Here is a 20,008-nt window from a genome sequence, read left to right as displayed (position 1 = left end):
AACGCATACGTTTACTACGATTTATTCAAGATGCATATAACAACGACTACCGATTAGTTAAGCAAGTCAAAGAAACAATTGAATGAATCACATTATTAAAGATTCAACATAATAGCTTACAAATCGATATTAATAAACAAAACCATATCTCACAAATCGACACTAGAAAACACATAATATCTTACAAATCGATATACGACAATTCAGCATAATATATTACAAATCGGTATACGACAATTCAACATAATATCTTACAAATCGATATACGGCAATTCAGCAAAATATATTATAAATCGATAGTAACAAACAAAACAATATCTCACATATCGACACTAGAAAACACATAATATCTTACAAATCGATATACGATAATTCAACATAATATCTTACAAATCGATATTAACAAACAAAACAATATCTCACAAATCGACAATAGAAAACACATAATATCTTACAAATCGATATACGACAATTCAACATAATATATTATAAATCGATATTAACAAACAAAACAATATCTCACAAATCGACACTAGAAAACACATAATATCTTACAAATCGATATACGACTATTCAACATAATATATTACAAATCGATATTAATAGACAAAACAATATCTCACAAATCGACAATAGAAAACACATAATATCTTATAAATCAATATATGGCAATTTAGCATAATATATTATAAATCGATATCAACAAACAAAACAATATCTTACAAATCGACACTAGAAAACACATAATATCTTATAAATTGATATACGACAATTTAGCATAATATATTACAAATCGATATTAATAAACAAAACAATATCTCATAAATCGATATACGTGTTACTACAATCGTGATTTGCGTTACATTGTATATACTGAGTGAATGAATGATACCGGATGGGGTAGAGGCCCTTGCTCGCATTTGTAACCAAGCATTCTTGTCAACAGGTCCCTGCGTCTTACAAATATCTTCAAGTTTCCAACCGTCGAAACGATAAAATCTACTTGCAATAACAAAACAACGCCTTAATGACACTCACGACGATATATGTTTTTCAACAATAGCATGATGACATGGAAAAGTACTCATCACGCTTTAACGACACTTGTTGAAATGTTTGTGCGTCATTGCTTTTTTCCATACTGCCTAACGAAAATAATGAAGAAGAGATGACTGTAAAAAATGATGACCAACAAATCCCTCTATGACGCCCACCAATGATCGAACCAGTCGTTCGATTTATAGTTATCTTGACGAGGTAGGAACGAACCTGGGAATGTTTTCTAACACAAGGCAGGAACGAGAAGGCGGCCATGTGTTGTAACACAAGCTAAAAACAAAGGCGGAACATGCAAATCTATTTACGAGGAGTGGGAGGACATTTTCGTCCAACGCATATCTATGTTACAGGAGGACATTTTCGTCAAAAGCATATCTACCTTTTTTTATATGTTATTCTATTATAAAGTCATCGTGGGCAACATTGGCATATGAATTATTGCGGGTCCCAAGATATTCCTCCGTACACACCGGAACACGCGAATTTGTGTTTCGAGGAGAACACACAACACGAGTAGCTCTCTTGACATAAGTAAGAGGTTGGGAGTGCATAATTTGAATTGATTGCCATATTAAAAAATAAAAATTTAAACTAACACACCTCACTCAACAAACCAAATATCCCAACTATACAAAGGATCATATATATCCCAAAAACAAAGAACATTTTAAAAGATTATTTGTTCAAAATATATTGATATTATGGAAGGAGGCATGATCATAAATCATTAATCACTTTAAACATTCATGAAAACATTTATGAAAATTTGCACAATGCCCGAATACTTCGAAATGAGAAAGTAAAACCTACTAAGAAAACTTCAGAGTCATGCATAAGATGTGAAAAACTCAAGAAACATCGAACAAATAAAAAAGTTAACTTTAGGATAATCAACACATATTTATCAAGAAAAGCACATTAATGCATGCAAGACATGAAATATGATTTGTCGAGTAATTTTAATACCATGAATAAATGACTCACAAAAATGTGTTTAAATCATAAAATTATTTGACTCATAAATAGGTTTTCTTTTGAGAACAAGTCATTTTTACATAGCGAAAGATATAAGAAATAATTAAAATCATTCAATAAAGGTTAAGATAAGACAAATTCGACAAACATGGATCAATCAAACATTAAGTTTTAGAAGCAATATTAATTATACAACTAATGCGTATATGAATGAATCGTGCAATAGTTTAGAGCCAATGAGTCACTTATGGACCAATAACAACTTTTCTAAAAGAAAATAACATATAAGAAATTTAAAATTCCACAAATCTCATGAAATAATATTTTAAAATAGTAATATATATGCAAAACACACAAGTCAACCTATCATCAAATTAAAGTGTCCCTAATCATGCAATTAAAGCATATTTAATGCAAAATACATAGAAAATATTTCAATAACCATTTTCCAATTTCCATATAAGGATAAATGAGTAGTAAAAATTCAGAAATTTTGTAGAGAGATTTAAAAAATCTCATATAATACAACGAATGATGTTTGTAAATCTCAACAATAGTTTGACCATCACAAATAATCACCTCAATAGACCTCCAATCCTCAAAATCAAGTGTATCGGCGACTGGAATAAGAACATAAACATAAAGACACCAAAGTGCCAAAGTGCGAAAGACACACACAAAGGTGTGTATAAACATCTCTTGTCTACATATAATGACACTCAAAACAAGTGTATCAACGACTACAGCAGGAACATAATCATAAAGTCAGTAAAGGTCCAAAGACACACACGAAGGTGTGTATAAACATCTCTTGTCTACATATAATGACAATTAAAACAAGTGTATCAGCGATTAGAACAAGAGCATAATCACAATTCCAACAATGGTCTAAAATCATACATGAAAGTATGAACAAACAACTCTTGTCTATATATACTGACACTTAGATAAAATGCATAAAAATGAGAAGTCACTCGAAGTAAGAAAGCTTGTAATTGAAGCACACTAATGTCACAAAAAAATATCATTTGAAAACACCATGGTTTCAAACAATAGATTGCCATCACAGATAATAGAGTTATAAGCATCCATAATAGTAACAATGGTCAATCAACAAATGAGTGATACTCATAAATCCAGAGATCAATTAACCGTTAGTTAGAGCTAAACCACAAATTGACAATCTAAACTGACATAAAACGAGGTGCACACAACTCACCCTAACAAACATCTCTGAACAAATAACAAGGCCAATAGAATGATGCATCATATAAAATTCTGTGATGGCAATCCAATTGCCACAAAAGGCAATACATACTCACATAATTCAATTTCCAAATAGGTGAGTTCATATCAAATATCTGATTTGAAAAAGCAAGTTTCAAATCAAGTCCAATAAAGCTAGGTAAAAACCTTGTAAAGATTTGTGCAATCATATGCATACAAGATATTAATTTATAATTTTTCATAAACCTTGTAAGTAAAGACAATCAAGGTTACATCAATAACAATGAAGAATGAGTATTGCCAATATAAACAAGCTATATAGAGAGATAGCTCAATCTAAATTATAAGTCTATTAGGAGACAACAATAGTATACAACATAAAAGGGGGTTCAAAACTTACAAAGATTCTTAACGAACCATACTCAAGACCAAGAGCATACCCAAGCACAATCAATCATGGATACTCGCAAAGAGATTAAAAGTTCATGCATATTCAATAATTTAATAACTTTAAGGCCACGTAAAGTCCACTATAATATTTAATATTTTATAAAGGACAAGAACTGTTAATCAAGAAAATTAGTTTCCATTAGGGGCACACCAACAAAGCCCACAAAAGGGCACCCATAAAAGGCTCAAGGTGAAAATTTCATTTGTTCAACAAAAAGAAGAGACATAAAAAACATATAATTATAGTAGTTAGTCTTTAAGAAACCACATATTTAGAATATAAATTTTAATATATTATAGAAATATGCACAAATAATCATAAAGACATTAATATACCTAAAAAATATTTTAAATTAAAACACAAGGAAATGAAAATCTCCAAAGATGTTCACCAATGAAAGAAAACAAGGTCCTCTAAAAGATATTTACCAAAACAACAAAGTGAACACTCAAAAAGTTCCACCAAAGTACCAAAAGAACATTTACAAGTCAAAAAATGGGCTCACACACAAACACCCACTAAAGGGGCAAACACACAGAATAGAAATAGGATTTTATTGATCAAGACTATGCAAGAAGTGCAATACACAGGCACAAGTGTCAACAAGGAGACAATCACAAGTGTCAACAAGGACACAATCACAAATGCTACAAAGAGAACAATCACAAGTACCACTAAGGGCATACACAAAAGATAAAATCTTTTATTGAAGAAACAAGTATGCAAGAAGCATTAACTCATTTAAAAAAAAACTCTACATAGATTTCAAAGAACAAGCCTGGACATATGCATAAAATTACAATGTGTTCAAAATTTTTCAAAAAAAAAAACAAAATATTTTGAATGAACACATATACAAATTTACTAATGGATATACACAAGAGCATAGAAAATATATATTTTTGTAGAAAAGTAAAAAATGGAGGATTTATCATAAAGAGCTCAACAATATGCTACTTATGAGTTAATATCAAAACACAAACACTAGTTCCAATTTAATTTTAAAGAAAACACATTTTACATGATTAAGAAATAACCATAATATTTTAAACAAAATTTTCAAAAATACATAAATACCTTTTTAAAGAGGGAGAACTAAAAAATAGTCATATATATAAGGATTTTTAGAATACATATCGAAGCCCATATCATGCAGCTCTATTTAACTTGAAAGATTATAAAAGAGAGAGAAAGATGTGGACAATACAACCTCTTGGGCACCACAATCACATGGGTACCACGATCACGTGATGATCACACTTCAAAGGTCAAAGAACACCCTCGCTTTGATATCATGTAATGAAACAAGGAGTTTTCACACACCTCTCTCAAGATGCACAAATCACATCCACAAATGGTCCAAAGCACAAAAACCGCTAAGGGCTTATGAAGAACACAATCACAAAGTTCACATGCACAAGTCCACTATGGAACAATCCAAAAAGCACTAAGCCTTACTCAAGCACAAGATTGCATGCAATATCAAAAGCGAGACAACACTTAAAAATAATGAATTTATTCATCAAGAAGCTTCAAGGACACTTACAAATACAAGGAGCCTTACACCCTTATTTATAGACAAGAAGAGGCCAAGAAGGAGCCTCCAAATAGACGTTGGGAGGCTCCCAACGACTATAAGAAGGCATTTTACAAGAATGCCCTTGCATAATGAGATAAAATACAAAAAATTAAAAGAAGAAGAATAAAGGGAAACCTATTTTCTAACATGTACAAAATGACCAAAATCCCCCTGGTGGGCAACATAAATTACATTATTAATTATAGTTATATATACATATATCTTGAATATATATATATATATATATATATATATATATGAAATTATACATATAACTTAACATTGTTTTGATGGTTGGATTATTGTAACTTAGGTTTAGTTTTTTGTTGGTGTCCAAAGAAAATAGTGCATGGATTTTTGAATTTGCACAGAATAGATGTATCTAGCTTGTCTAATCTCTAAACAAGGTTCTTGGAGGTCCTACATTCATTTGATGGTGAAGGGGAGTTTCATTTGGTGGTTACATAATGTATATCTTGTGAGATTACATCTACTGGATGTGTATAAGTTGCTAGAAGAACATGAATAACAGGCCTATTTAGTGCATGGTCACCTAAGTAACCACTAACTGCCTTTTCGGATTGTGTGATGTCAAGGGAAATGAAGAGAAAATGGCCTACACAAGAAGCCAAAGATATTTTGTCCGGTCTTAACAACAAAGAAAGTAATTGAAAATGGCTACTTCACAAATTAAGAATGAGGCTCTTCTTTTGTTCTTGGTCTTCATTTTGTTAAAGTTGTGAAACATGTTTCAATTCATCGACTTGACAAATTATATCAGGAAGTTGTGAAGAAGTGATTTCATCCACAAGACATTTAATTTTTCTCCAACCAAAGTCTCCAAGCGAAGCTAGGTGAACCTCCCTCACTGGTGTAAATGGCCACATATCTTGATAAGAGAGCCATGATAAAGGGAATCTAAATCTTGCATTTGATAGTGAGCTAGTAGAGCATTCGGCTAGGAATCATATATGATTTGTTTCAAATATGATCTGACCTAATGAGTGTTCTTGATAATTGTATGGGCCCTTTTAGATGCTCATCTGAATCAAGTAGTATAGGCATGATTTTGTGTTTTCAGGAATTGCGTCAACTAATTTATATGTTTGTTATAAAGCTTGTCACTTCAGGTAATTTCTTTCTTGTGAAGTAATATAATGAGAGATGCTAATGTATCAAGCTTACAACTGACTGGTGTCTGGATTTTCATGCTTGCTGCAGGTTTTCTGATACTTTCAGGTTTCTTATTCAGTTGCCAGATGCAATGCATATTTGGTGTGGCTACTCAGAATTAATGGGGCCTCTTGTCGAAACCTTTCACAGTTACTACAAAGATGGGTATCAGGCCTCACCCCTCAAACTTTTGTGGAATAGAATTTCTCGGGAATTAAGGATATGCACACATTGCATTTCTCAGCACCATGAGGCCCAGAAGGTGTATAGTGTTGAATTTGAGTCGGATACTATTAGCCCTCTCCTTAATGTGTTGCAAACCCTCAATGAAGAAAGGGTAACAGAGCAGCTTAAGCTGATCAACAAAAAGATAGCGGCAGCCAAGGGCAGCCTGTCAGATTACAATGATGAAGTCATCAGTATGTTGTTTGAAGTATGTTTCTTCTCCCCTCACTTAGCTGTCATTTGATGACATATTCCAACAATTTTCTTTCTGCTATTGCTTAGTTTTGTTGTTCTTTTTCTGAATGAACTGCTAGTTCTATTGACTTCTACTGTGGGATTTGGTCTTTATTGTATGTCAATAAGATTGGGTTGTTTCTTTGGTCAACACTTATGATCAAGGCAAACACACTTACCTGCAGATATGAAAAGACATGGCCATGATTTACCATGCTGACCATGTTATATATTTCAAAATTTATTTTCTGATATAAACTCATAATTGCTTGTATTTTCTCTTCTTCCATATTTTCTTCCTTTTTTTTAGAGTTGCTGTAAGAAGGCGTTGCTTGAGCCTTTTTATTCTTACTAGTTGAGATTTTCTGGAAATTCATTGGTGAGGAGCCTTTTTTTTAATTTCCAGAGAAATTGCCACGTCTGCTGTTGTTGACTTTTAACATTTTACTTTGCCATTTTGACTTTTGGTTATATATAAATATAAATATATAAATATAAACAAAATATAAAAATAAATAAATATATAATTTTTGGTTTTCAGAAATCAACTTTTTCTCTACTTTTTCTCTGTTTTGCTGATGTGAGTGTATTTGGAGGTTTTGCATACCGGTGAGGCTTGGTCATAACTATGCAACTGAATTTATGTGTATAATGACATTTCCATTAGTTTTCAGCATGTTGGAAGGTCCTTTCTCCTCATCATTTTGTAATTGTATTCCATGTGAATTAATCTTCCATTGAAAAATTGGTTTACAGATCCATATGTAAGTTATGTAGCTCATTTAAGTGTCTTGATTGCCTACAGGTGTTGATGTTTCCAACATTGCTTGATGACCAGTCATTGGTTAATGAGTTTATACCCTTTATAGAAGCAGTTGATAACTCCCATGAACTAACTTTGGCCGGGAATCAACAGTATCCAGTATTACTCTCAATTCAAGCCATGCTGTGTGACTGCTGTTCTTTTTTCTTTGTATGTATATAATTTGTGTTATTCTTATATTTCCTTGAAACTACCTTCTTTAGGGAGTCTATGCCCTTCTTTTTTTTAAGAATGAGAAGGTTCGATCAATTGGTCTACGTCTTGCTGGAGGAATGGGGAAGTTGAGGTACCACTTCCCTCCCTCTCTCTCCCTTTAAATAATTTGATGTCAGACTTGTTTCATCTTGTAGCTGTTTATAGAATGTAATTTTCTCATGAACATCACTGTTGAATCATTGTAACTACCATGGTTGTAGTTTTTTCTTTTGATCTTTTATCTTTTTATAAATTTTCATGTGTGATGGTAATGAGAAGAAAGCCTATTGCCTGTTATGATACTGCGCCTTTTATCTCTCTCTCTCTCTCTGTTTTTTTTATAAACTTGGCCAAGACTTAAACATATACCCTCACACTGAAGCAGGATACTTGATTTGCTGAATGCAGTACCACTTTAGTTTGTTCTGTTGTAATGTAGGCAGAAACATAAACATATTGCTTCAAACTGAAGCTTAATTTGTTAATTTGGCTTTGCTGAATGTTGTATTACTTTTGAGATCGTTTCTTCTGATTTTGCTGGAAGTTTCAAATTGCTTCATTTGGTTCTATGAATAGTGGGAATGTGCTATTGTTCTTCATGTTCTGTCCACATAGGCTCCATTCCGTGAGTTCTACTTCTCCATTGGTTCATAGTTAAAGTTGCACAAACTAACCAAATATTGTGCATCACTGTTGACTGATCGGGTCTCTTTTCTGCTGCAAAGTGCTGCTAGTGAGGAATACTTTTACATGATTTTTTGGTTCTTGATCTATATGAGAATGCTATTGTTGCGTGTGCATGTAGTACATAATTATGCTTTTGTAGCAACCTTATCCATTGCCTTTTATTGCACAGTTGTGCATATCAGATAGCCTATAGTCACCGAGTTCTCTGTCATGGGTTTCTAGGGCCCAAAGATCCTGCACATTGGACTAGGATCATTTGAACTAGGTCGTGGGTTGTAACGCCCTAAAATCCAGGACTTGTATCTTTGAAAACTTTGTGATCATTCGTTTTTCAGAGTTTTTAAATAGTAATTCAGCGGAAAATGATGTTTGAAATAGCAAGTCAATAGACCTTGGATGCATTACAACACAAACTTTCTTTCACAAACAGATTTAGAACTCAGTACATTTAAGAAACCAAATATATTATGAAAATATAATTTTTAACAGTTTAAGGCTTGTACAAAGGAGGGATTTTTCAAGAAAACCTTTATGCAAATTTATCAAAATATCCTCAAGAGCGAAATGTCAGGGAAAAAGTCTCATCTTGATTTCATCACGCCATCGTGCTATCGCAGTCCGAAACATCACCTGCCCATAAAATGGGTTAGTTTCGTGAAAAAATGGTACGTGCACAAGTGAGACAATGTGGAACTGAAATAAGCAATAATCAATGTGCATTACTCTGGAACAAGCATGATCGATTGATTTATTTAAGCAAGTAAGCCGCCTCTTGCATGAACAACAAATTATCCAAATGAACATGTGTCTCTAATATGAGGAATTGAGTTAAGCAACTAAGCAAATAATTGTGAAATCAAGTGAGCTAGTAACTATCACAGGGTATACACAATTTCTCGTCAAGTAGATACATTAACCATAAGATGCATAAAAAGTACTTTTATAAATCACCCGATTTAAGTTGTAAGCAGTCACACAACAACAATTATATTAATTACAAGCTGTAAGCAGTTTATAAGACAAGGAGTTACATTAGTCGTAAGATGTAAACAGTTCGTAGATTACGAGTTGTAAGCATTTGCATAACAAACAATTCTATTGATCATAGGGTGTAAACAGTTCGTAAACCACCAACTATAAGCAATTGTACCACATGCATTTCATTTAATCATAAGATATAAACTGCTTGTAAGCCAAGCAGTTACATTAGTCCTAGTTGTAAACAATTCGTAGATTACGAGCTGTAAGCAGTTACATTAGTTATAAGAGACTCGAACCAACAAGTACTGTGAATAAGATATTTATTGTTTCAATATTAGTTGGCCTGCGAGTACGCACAAACGTGAAATGTAGAAACAACCGAGACTGATCCGGGGGTTTATTATGCTATGTATTTTTGATAACCTGGATAGCTGACTGAGTCCGCTCCTAAGAGGACGGTCAGTGACCAAGGAAGGATTCTCCAAAGGCCACTTGTTCAAAGGATGCATTCAACTTCTGCAGAAGTGTCTGAAGGTACCTTTTGTAACCCATTTCCTCTAACTCCGATGACTGAGGAAGCTGAGTCTTTTGCCCATAATAGCCATTAATGGCCTGCCCATCTGAGTTTTTATATCATCCATCCTCTCTCTTTATTAAACGTGGCGAACGTGCACGACAAAGGTTTTTTAACCACCACCCAGTTCTACATGCTCTGGTCCATTAGACCCACTCGAGCATGTTGCCTGTGAAGTCACATCGTCATCATTTTGACATTTTAACAATGTTTCATTGCACGCTTCGAGGTTACTACAGACCTCTCATCCTACTCATTGTAGTATGCAACATACCTGCTCAAAAGTACAACTACGACGAGAGGGGTCAGGATTTCTCCAAAGAAATCTCCACAACATTGTTTTGCCAAAAATACATGGTGTAACCATTCAAGTTCAAACTTGTCATGCTCTGGTTCTTTAGACCGTCACGAGCCTCTTGACTATTAGGTGAATATCAACATTACATAATTACAAAAATGTGCCAAAACCACGTTTTGAGGTTATTACAGACCTCTCATCCTACTACTCGTAGTCTAAACATATCATACGTGCCAACAAGTACGGCTACGAAGAGAGGGGCATGAATTTCTCAAAGAAAATCCAATAACATAATCACGCAAAGTAAGTGATGTAGCAAGTATCTTATTTTGATCATGATTTATCATTCAAACAGTGAGTACAACACTTGTGCAACTCGCACAAGGTGAGATCGCCACGGGTCTCAATATCTGTATGCTCGGCATACCTCGCAATATTGGTCTTGATAAACAGGTTAAGAGTTTTTCAAAGGGATCACCCCAAAACACAAGTTCGTATCCCTAATCAGGTTTATCTGAGTCGTAACGGATACACGAACCGAAGTTGTAAAACACCTCTACCAAATACATTGATTTGGGAAAGCTAGCCGCTGTCTTGCAAAAGACTTTCAAAATCTGCTTTGTAAAACTATGCATTTCGTAATTGGGTTTACGCCTAAAAATCATCTTTTTAGAGAACCGCAATGCATAAGTGTAAGTCATGACTTTTAAAACAAATGTGTGACACAGTATACACTCGAAGTTGCACTTAAGTGAGTGCAAGCCAACAAAGTGCTAAGCCCGTGCACATAACAATGCAACGACAAAACGAGAAGCAAGACACAATGCTCGAAACTGTATATCGAGCGTAAGACTCGTAAGCAATGCCCAAGGTACGATTTCGCCCCTTGGCTAAGCAAGTGCGTAAGGTGACTCACGAGGTACGAAGTCGTACCTCGATTAAACCAAAAGTGTAAGCTAGTAAAATGCAAGAGCAAAGCCTGTGCGCAAAGCGCGACAACGAGGTAAGAACAAAACCACATGCAAAAGCAAAACATATGCGCAAAGCGCGACAATAAAGTAAGAGACAATACAATACATGCAAAAAGTAAGTGCGAAAGCAAGCTTCTGCACAAAAAGCACAACGACAACAAAAAACAGTAAATCAGTAAATCAGGAAGGTAAAAACAAATAAAGACAAGAATGTAAATACATGAATTAAATGCAAAAAGCGCCTATGCACAAAAAGCGCGGCGGCAACAGAAAGCAATAAAAGACAAGAAAGTAAATGCAGAAAGAAAAGCCTAGGCACATTAAGCACGATGGCGACATAAAGCAATAAGGATAAGAAAATAAAAGGATAAGGATCGCAGAACTGTGTCATTGAGTTAAATGCATACATGTATAAATATACGTATACATATATATTGTCCTTTGTGCCGATGTCGGGTGGTCGGAAAATGAGCGGAAGTGAAGAAGAGGGCGAGCTAGGCAAAGGTGGCTAGATGGGGGTTTCGGAGGCTTGCCAGAGAGGCTGAAGGCAGAGAGAGGCGGGCAGGGGGGACGCTGGGTGGTAGACGGGAGGTGGGTTCGCCGGAGGTGTCTGCCAGACACAGGGAGGAAGAGGGCGACAGAGGGAGAGAAACCAAGAGGGAGGTGGGAGGTGAGGTGGCCGGACGGGGTCGGTCGCCCGACGTAGGGCTCCGACGAGCTGCCAGATCGGGGGCAGCGGTAGCCGGAGGTCGGACGGGAGGGGAGACCCGGCAGGCAGCGGAGGTGGGGAGGATTTTCTCAAATGAGAAAACCCTAACCCCTCTATTGCTTTATAAAAGCACATGGGGGGGGGTGTTAACCCGGTTCGGATCCAGGTCGGGTCCGGACCCGGGTCCAACCCAAAAGCAAATCTTTTTTTTACATGGGTAGGGATTAACTTTCAATGTAGAGTATCCAATTACAATGAGCTGGCGTTCACATTCTCTACCTCCCAATGACAAGCATTTTCCGTTAACTTTTTTCATGAAGGCTTTCAGACATGGATGCAGGTTCTTGTTTCTGTAAGATTTCTTCTTTATCTGTTAAATAACTCTACCATGGTAGTATTCTTTTTAACCATCATGCATTTAATTCTGTGATGGTGATATGTCATTTTATTAAAATTATCCTAACATTTTAGGCTACATCTCATATGTATATACATAAAATGCTTGTATCAGTCAAGTTGAGGATTAAATCCTATCTCCTTTTGTGTCACTGTTTTAATTGTCATGCACTTAAATCTGAGTTGGTTGCCAGATCATTTTGAGATGAATATTTGTTGTTTAGTAAGTGGAAGTTCACTAGTTCAGTCGCAAGTCTCAACCAAGTTCGCGACACGATCTTTTTAATATCTTGCTCTTAAAGTAAGATTTGGTTTCATCAAGTCCTACTGGAAATGCCCACTTGTTTGTCTTTCTATCTGTCTTGGTCTACTTCTTTCTTTTAAATCCTCAGTTGTGCTTGTTTGATCAGTAAAATCGGTAGATTTCAGTTTTATTAGTAGAGAATTGTTCCTTCATCATTTTCTTTGTAGGATACGTATTACCAGTGTAATGATTTCCAAAATTTATCTGCTTATTACTGTAATCCAGGAAAGCGGCAGATTTAGAGCCACTACAGCCCCTTTTGAAGAAGTTTATATCTATGTTGGAGTTTGAAATTTCGCGGTCAACTTTAAACACTCCACGACCAAGGTTGCAGCTTGAGCGTATAACAATATGGCTTGGGGTCAAAGCACTGTAAGTGAACAAGATAGACAAAATCCGGTGATGTAGTTGTGAAGATTTGCATCAAATATCTCCTTATTTGCCTGATGCTAGCATTCTTCACAGCATTGCATCTTTTTGATATGACATGATCCTGTACAGGCTTTTGTTCTTGGAGCCACCAGCATTTGAAGAAGGCATATTGGAACAATATCCCATTTTCCTCAGCATTGTACTTAATCACATCAGTGATGATACAGTGGAATTTACACATGCTGTTACCTGCCTGCGTGTGCTCTTTGAAATGCTTGGTGAGCTTTGCTTGTTCTTTTTTTCATTAATTTTCTTGTTAAGTTATTCATTCCTTGCCTATGGTGGTTTGGGGGATCCATTGTGCTTAGGCTGTAAACTTTGGTTGAAAACAACATTTTCTCCAAGTGTGATGCGCAACACATTGTTGGGTCAGTGTTTCCATACCAGAAATGAGAAAAGTCATAAAGAAATATTTGATCTTTTCCTCCCGTTTCTAAAGGTCAGTTTGACCCTTTTGATAGTCTGATATTACACAATTTCTTTCTTCTTCATTTAGAACTTTTGACATATTTTTTGTTCATTCAATAATTTCCTTGAATATTTCTATGCAGTCGCTGGAGGCTTTGCAAGATGGTGAACATGAAAAGCAACGCCGATATCTTCTCTATTTCCTCCTCCACCAAGTTACCCAAAGTAGTAATTTTAGTCTTCTAATCCGTAAGAAGGCTTGCAAGGTTGGTTTATCTCTTGAAAATGAGAATTCTACTAACTTTATCTTCTTGTACCCGGGCTATTTCTTTTCGTGTCATTCAAGTTTATTGTCCTTTCCCACCTCCACCTCCCCCTTGTGATGGTTGCTTCTTGCTGTTTGTTGCAAGATTCTATTTGCAGATAGCTCTTCTTATTGTAGATCGTGGTTATAAGATGAATCCTCCATGCCCACCTTTTGAATGTTCACATATGTGGTAAGTTACTATTTACTGAGGCTTCATGTTTATATTTTATGTTAACATGTGTCGAATATTGAGTTGGTAATTATTGAATATATGCTTTAAATCTATCCTACTTTTAAAGGCATGAATTTGTGATATGAAAATATTTTGGCCAATTGATGTCACTATTCCGTACTGTATGTTAAAATGTATCATTCAACCTATGTAATCTTATATATATTTTATATATATAAAGGATAATACATATTCATATATGGTATATATGCATATGTATTATCCTAATTATATATATAAAATATATATTTTTCTATTTATAGGCATAGGGGTAGTTTAGTCATTTCACAGTTTTACGCATATTCCATTTGGAATATGTTTGCAATTTTTACTTTTATTTTTCTCTTTTTTAGTGGTTTGCGCCACCTAGGGAGGCTCCCCAAAGAGTCGTTGGGGAGCCCCCAACGGTCACAAATGTGACCGTTGGGGGCTCCCAACGACTCCTTTGGGAGCCCCCTAAGTGGCTCCTCTCTTGTATTATAAATAGGGGTTTTCCCCTTGTAATTCACTTACTCCTTGGAGGAGCTTATGCTCCATTGTATAGGGTTTTTACCCTCTTCTTTCTATTTCTTCAATAATATTCAACTTATGACTTTAAGTCATATTTATCCCTTTTATGGGTTTATGTATTAGCACTTGATGTGCTTGTGTTGTTTTCTTAAGTGGGTATATTCGCACTTAATGTGCATGTGTATGGGTTCATTATCGAACCTAAAATATTCAAAGTCACTTTCTAACATGGTATCAGAGCAAGGTTGAGATCGAGTTGCTCTTTGGTGCATTGGGAAGCGTGGTATTCAAGAAAGTTTTAAAGAAAAATGGTGAAGTATTCATTTCTCTCTTTTCTAAAAGTTATTCGGTATGCATTCTATTTCTTTAAGTATCGTATGAAGAATTTAATATGTTCTTTTTTTATGTGTACTCTTTAACATTATGTCTTTTTATAAAAATTTGAGTTACTTGATACTCTATTGAATCTTTTTCATATACATACTTTTTCGTATGTTTTTCTTTGAAAATTTTTAAAATGATAACTTGTTTGGCAAAAATTAGATATATGATTGCTCAAAACTTAATGGGTCGGTAAAGATTTATGACCATTGGAGCCTTGAATTTATATTTTAAACCTATCTTTGTTTATAAGAATACCTTTTATATATGGTAAGTCTTTAAAGAAAGATATGTTAAGATTAAAATGTTTGTGAGATGTAGTTTTTTGAAAAATGCTTGGCATATATGAAAAATTCCTTAATAAGATTTGATTCACTTACCTAATGTGTCCTTTTTATATGAGCAACATTTAATTAAGAAAGTTTTTTTTTATATATATATAATTCCGGTTGAATTAAGTCATGTTTTTTGATAAAACTTAAGAGTTTTTGAATTTTTCCTCAATAAATGTTTAATTTTATAGATTTATGCCATAGTACAATCTTTCTTTATCATAAGGTTTTTTAACAAATCTATTATTCTTCTTTGTTGGGATTTCTCTCACTTTAGTGGAGTTTCCCCCTTCTTTGGGAATTTTGTGTGTTTTGAGCTCTCTTTAAGGAGCCTTTTGGTCCTTATAATCTTCTTGTGAGTATATGCTCTTTTATGAAGATTTCATGGTTGTTGTGAGAAGATTGTTTCTGAGTATCTTTTCCCTTGCATAATATCCTTTAAAGATTCATTAATACTTGTAACCCTTTGTGGATCTTTTGAGATTGGTTGTGAGCATCATTTTTTAAGTTACAATAGTGGATTTCATAAGATTTTCAAACTTCACCATCTTTATGAATGCCTATATTGGCCTAAGTTTGTTATTTGCTTATTCAAGATTATTGTCATTTAAAAATCTTGCATTGCATAAAAGTGCATCTATTATCATTTGGTATGCATTTAATTGCACTTTATATCTATCATAGTTGAGGCTTGTTTTTGACTTTTTGATTATTCCAAATGGATTCTTATGCATGATGTTGCTTAATATTTCATAATTGTGTTAGTTGCATAATAAGTCTTTTTTGTATAAATGACTTCTTTTGAAGATTAAGCATAATTCGTGTTTATGCAAAATTGTTGTTATAAAACATATTATTGAGATTGATTATATTGGACCTTTGATTCAATTTTTAATCGGTCCTCTTTTCTTTGAAAAATAATTCCTAAAGTGTTTATTGCCTTTTTGTGGCATTTATATTTGTCAATCACATGTTTTTTTAATGCATCATTGTTTTGGCCTTATTTTTATATTAGAGATGTTTGTTGAGGTGTGTTAAGGGCACCTTGTGTTATGTCATTTTAGATTGTCCAAATTGCCATATTATAGATGGTGGTTGAGGTGAGTTATGTGCACCTTGGGACTCTAGAATGATTTGGTATATGATCTCTAATTATGAGTGTGTCACTCGTTGTTATGTCATTTTAGATTGTCCACTTACCATATTATAGATGGTGGTTGAGGTGAGTTATGGGCACCTTGGGACTCTAAAATGATTTGGTATATGAGTGTGTCACTAGTTTGATGTTGGCCATTGATCTTATGGATGCTCTTATTTATATATAAATGTGATGGATATATGATGTTTGAAACCTTCAAATGTTTTAAGGTATATTAAAATCAAGGTTTTAGGGATTATTGCCCAACCTTTTATTGTTTATGAAAATTATGAGTGCATTTGCACATTTGTGATTTCGTGCTTTTGTGCACAAGTGTTTCATATGTTCTTGGTGTGCGTATGTTCACACATTTATTTTCAAGAATATTGTTCTATCGGTTGTTGTATCTTGTTGAAGATACTTTTACATAGTTTATTCCAAAATGTTATTTTTATGGGTATTCTTTTTGAAGAATATTGTTCTATTGATTTAAGGTTTGATTTATATATATGTTTGTCATTACAAGTTTTATTACCTCAAAAGTCTTCTCCTTTTATAACTCTTATCTAAGTCTCATCATATGTAGACAAGAATTTTATTACACCTTTGTGTGTTGATAGCCCTTTGTTGGCTTTTGTTCTCTTGGTCTAGTAGCTGAACACACTTGTCTTGAGTGTTATTATATGTAGACAAGGCACGTTGATTCACACCATGGTGTGTGATCTTTAGTCCATGTTGGCATTTGTGTCCTTGTTCTAGTCGCTGAGTTGTATGCCCATGGTTGGCTTCTTTCACTCAATTCAAGTGCCATTTTATGTAGACAAGAGATGTATTGTGTTTTTAGCCCATGGATGGCTTAATACTCTTGTTCTAGTAGCTGAACATACTTGATCTTGAGTGTATTTTTACTTAGACAAGAGATGTTTTTTGTCCATGTTGGCGTGTATTCTCTTGTTCTTGTCGTTGATGCACTCATTTCAAGTATTATTATATGTAGACAAGAGGTATTTTTACACACCTTAGTGTGTGTCATTTGACCTTTAATGACATTTTATTTATATTCTTGATCTAGTAGCTTATACACTTGATTTACGGGTTTTGGAGGACTAATGAGGTAGTTGCTTGTAGTGGATGAACTATTATTGAAAATTGAAAAATTTCATTCATAACTTGTGTTTTTAGATACAAGTGAATCATATCTATGATATGCTTTTAAATCAAATTGATATTTTAGTATTTAATCTATATATGAAGTGCTTACAGTTTTTCGGCATCTTTTGTATTTGATATGAAAAATGAGTCTTTTGTCTCAAATGATATTCATTTTTGAATCTTGAGTGGATGCTTTAATATATTTAGTCAAATCATGCTTCTTATATATGACATTTGTTTGACATAGATCTTCTCCCTAAAGATGTGAAAAACTCTATTGTTGATCTATGCATGTTAAAGCCCCTTGAAGTTTATATTCATCATGCTTTTGAACATTTGCATCCGTGTTCATTTTGACTAAAGTATGTTTGGAGCATGTTCATTAATGATTTTTTTTAAGTGTTAATTCATTTCATGATACTACATGCATATGCTCATTATAACCGTTTAGGCCCTCATTCAATAAATCTTATATAGCTTATGCCTCTTCGTAGGCTTGTTGTTGTGTCCCTTAGTGGACCATTTTGTTATTCCCCATTATGAGGTTATGTTTGTCCAATGTTGGACCTTATGAATGCATTATGCATTCTTGCAATTCATTTCCGCATAATTTGCTTCCGCTCACTCTTTAACATGATGTATGATTTTGAAACTTTGGTTTTCTAAATTTACTTTTTATGCTAAAATAATTATCCTATCATGTGCTTCAAATTTCTATGCATAAGTTATATTTTTGCACCATTGGTTTGCGGATGTGACATCCGATATGGTTTCAATTGAGCTTGTTAGAAATGTTCCAATTGAGTAAAGTGCAAAGATATGTTTTACTTGTTTCTTTGTTGTTGTTCCACAAGATCTTGAAGATAAGAGGAAAAGAAGTACCTTTGATAGATCATTGAAGGTGCTCATCGTTAAAGACGTTGGAGGAAGACATTTGCAATGGCATTCGTACGGAAGACTCTTGAAGCCTTGAGAGTCTTCCTCCTGCTTTCTTCAATCTTTTCGTTCCCCCACACAAAGTTTGAGGGGGGGTGTTAAAATGTATCATTCAACCTATGTAATCTTATATATATTTTATATATATAAAGGATAATACATATTCATATATGGTATATATGCATATGTATTATCCTAATTATATATATAAAATATATATTTTTCTATTTATAGGCATAGGGGTAGTTTAGTCATATCACAGTTTTACGCATATTCCATTTGGAATATGTTTGTAATTTTTACTTTTATTTTTCTCTTTTTTAGTAGTTTGCGCCACCTAGGGAGGCTCCCCAAAGAGTCGTTGGGGAGCCCCCAACGGTCACAAATGTGACCGTTGGGGGCTCCCAACGACTCCTTTGGGAGCCCCCTAAGTGGCTCCTCTCTTGTATTATAAATAGGGGTTTTCTCCTTGTAATTCACTTACTCCTTGGAGGAGCTTATGCTCCATTGTATAGGGTTTTTACCCTCTTCTTTCTATTTCTTCAATAATATTCAACTTATGACTTTAAGTCATATTTATCCTTTTTATGGGTTTATGTATTAACACTTGATGTGTAAAAACCCCAAATAAAAAAAAAATCGGTTTGGACCCGGGCCGGGTCGGGTCCGGACCCGGCCCGGGCCCCCTTTTATTTTAGGGTTTTCAAAAAACCCGAGCAGTCGGGCGCCGCAACCCCCCTTCTCCCCCTTCGTTTCTGGGCTGGATAGGGAAACCCATCGAGGGTTTCCCCATTCGGGTGCCCCCTGCGCCTTTAAGAGAGAGGATGGAGGGCGAGGGGGGGGGTCACGCCTCCCTCTCGCAACCCTCGCCCCCCCTCCACGTCGGTCTCCTCCCTGCTTCGCACGTCGCCGACGCCGGCCACCGCCTCCCAGGTTAGTACTCCTTTTTCTCCTCCCTCTTCTCTTCCTCACCCCCTCCCTGTCACCTCGCCGGGAGGCCGGCAGGCGGCTCACAGCCACTGCCGCAGCCTCCCACCGCCACCATGTGTCACCGGGGCCCCGACAGGTGGCCTACGCGGCCCCTGTCGTCCCCTTCTCCCTCTGCGATTCGCCGGAGTGCCGGCAGGGGACCGGTGGCCCCTGCAGCACCCCTTTTTGCTGCCACCTTGTGGCTTTCGGCAGGGGCTGGCCCTCCTGCCGTCCTGTGCTGTCGGCAGGGGTTGGCCCCTTGCCGACCTGTGCTGTGGGCAGGGGCTCAGCCCCTGCCACTTCGTGCTGTCGGCAGGGGTTGGCCCCCTGCCGACCTGTGCTTTCGGCAG

General features: G+C 35.3%; 1 protein-coding gene across 2 annotated transcripts in view; it reads left to right on the top strand.

The window, feature by feature from the left end:
- Window positions 1–20,008, top strand: part of LOC149843336 (uncharacterized) — a 129,960-nt gene that overhangs the window by 24,262 nt on the left and 85,690 nt on the right. For both annotated transcript variants that reach the window (XM_089999725.1, XM_089999724.1), the window contains exons 2-9: window positions 6,513–6,897; window positions 7,729–7,845; window positions 7,950–8,032; window positions 13,087–13,233; window positions 13,363–13,511; window positions 13,602–13,732; window positions 13,845–13,967; window positions 14,125–14,198. In XM_089999725.1, the coding sequence (XP_089855851.1) occupies window positions 6,513–6,897; window positions 7,729–7,845; window positions 7,950–8,032; window positions 13,087–13,233; window positions 13,363–13,511; window positions 13,602–13,732; window positions 13,845–13,967; window positions 14,125–14,198 (1,209 nt within the window). The remainder of the gene's footprint in view (window positions 1–6,512; window positions 6,898–7,728; window positions 7,846–7,949; window positions 8,033–13,086; window positions 13,234–13,362; window positions 13,512–13,601; window positions 13,733–13,844; window positions 13,968–14,124; window positions 14,199–20,008) is intronic.

This window comes from Nuphar pumila, chromosome 3 (genome assembly GCF_984573655.1).
Source record: "Nuphar pumila chromosome 3, dmNupPumi1.hap1.1, whole genome shotgun sequence".
Lineage (NCBI taxonomy): Eukaryota > Viridiplantae > Streptophyta > Magnoliopsida > Nymphaeales > Nymphaeaceae > Nuphar > Nuphar pumila.
Note: the sequence above shows the minus strand (reverse complement) of the source record. Positions and strands in the feature narration are given on the sequence as shown.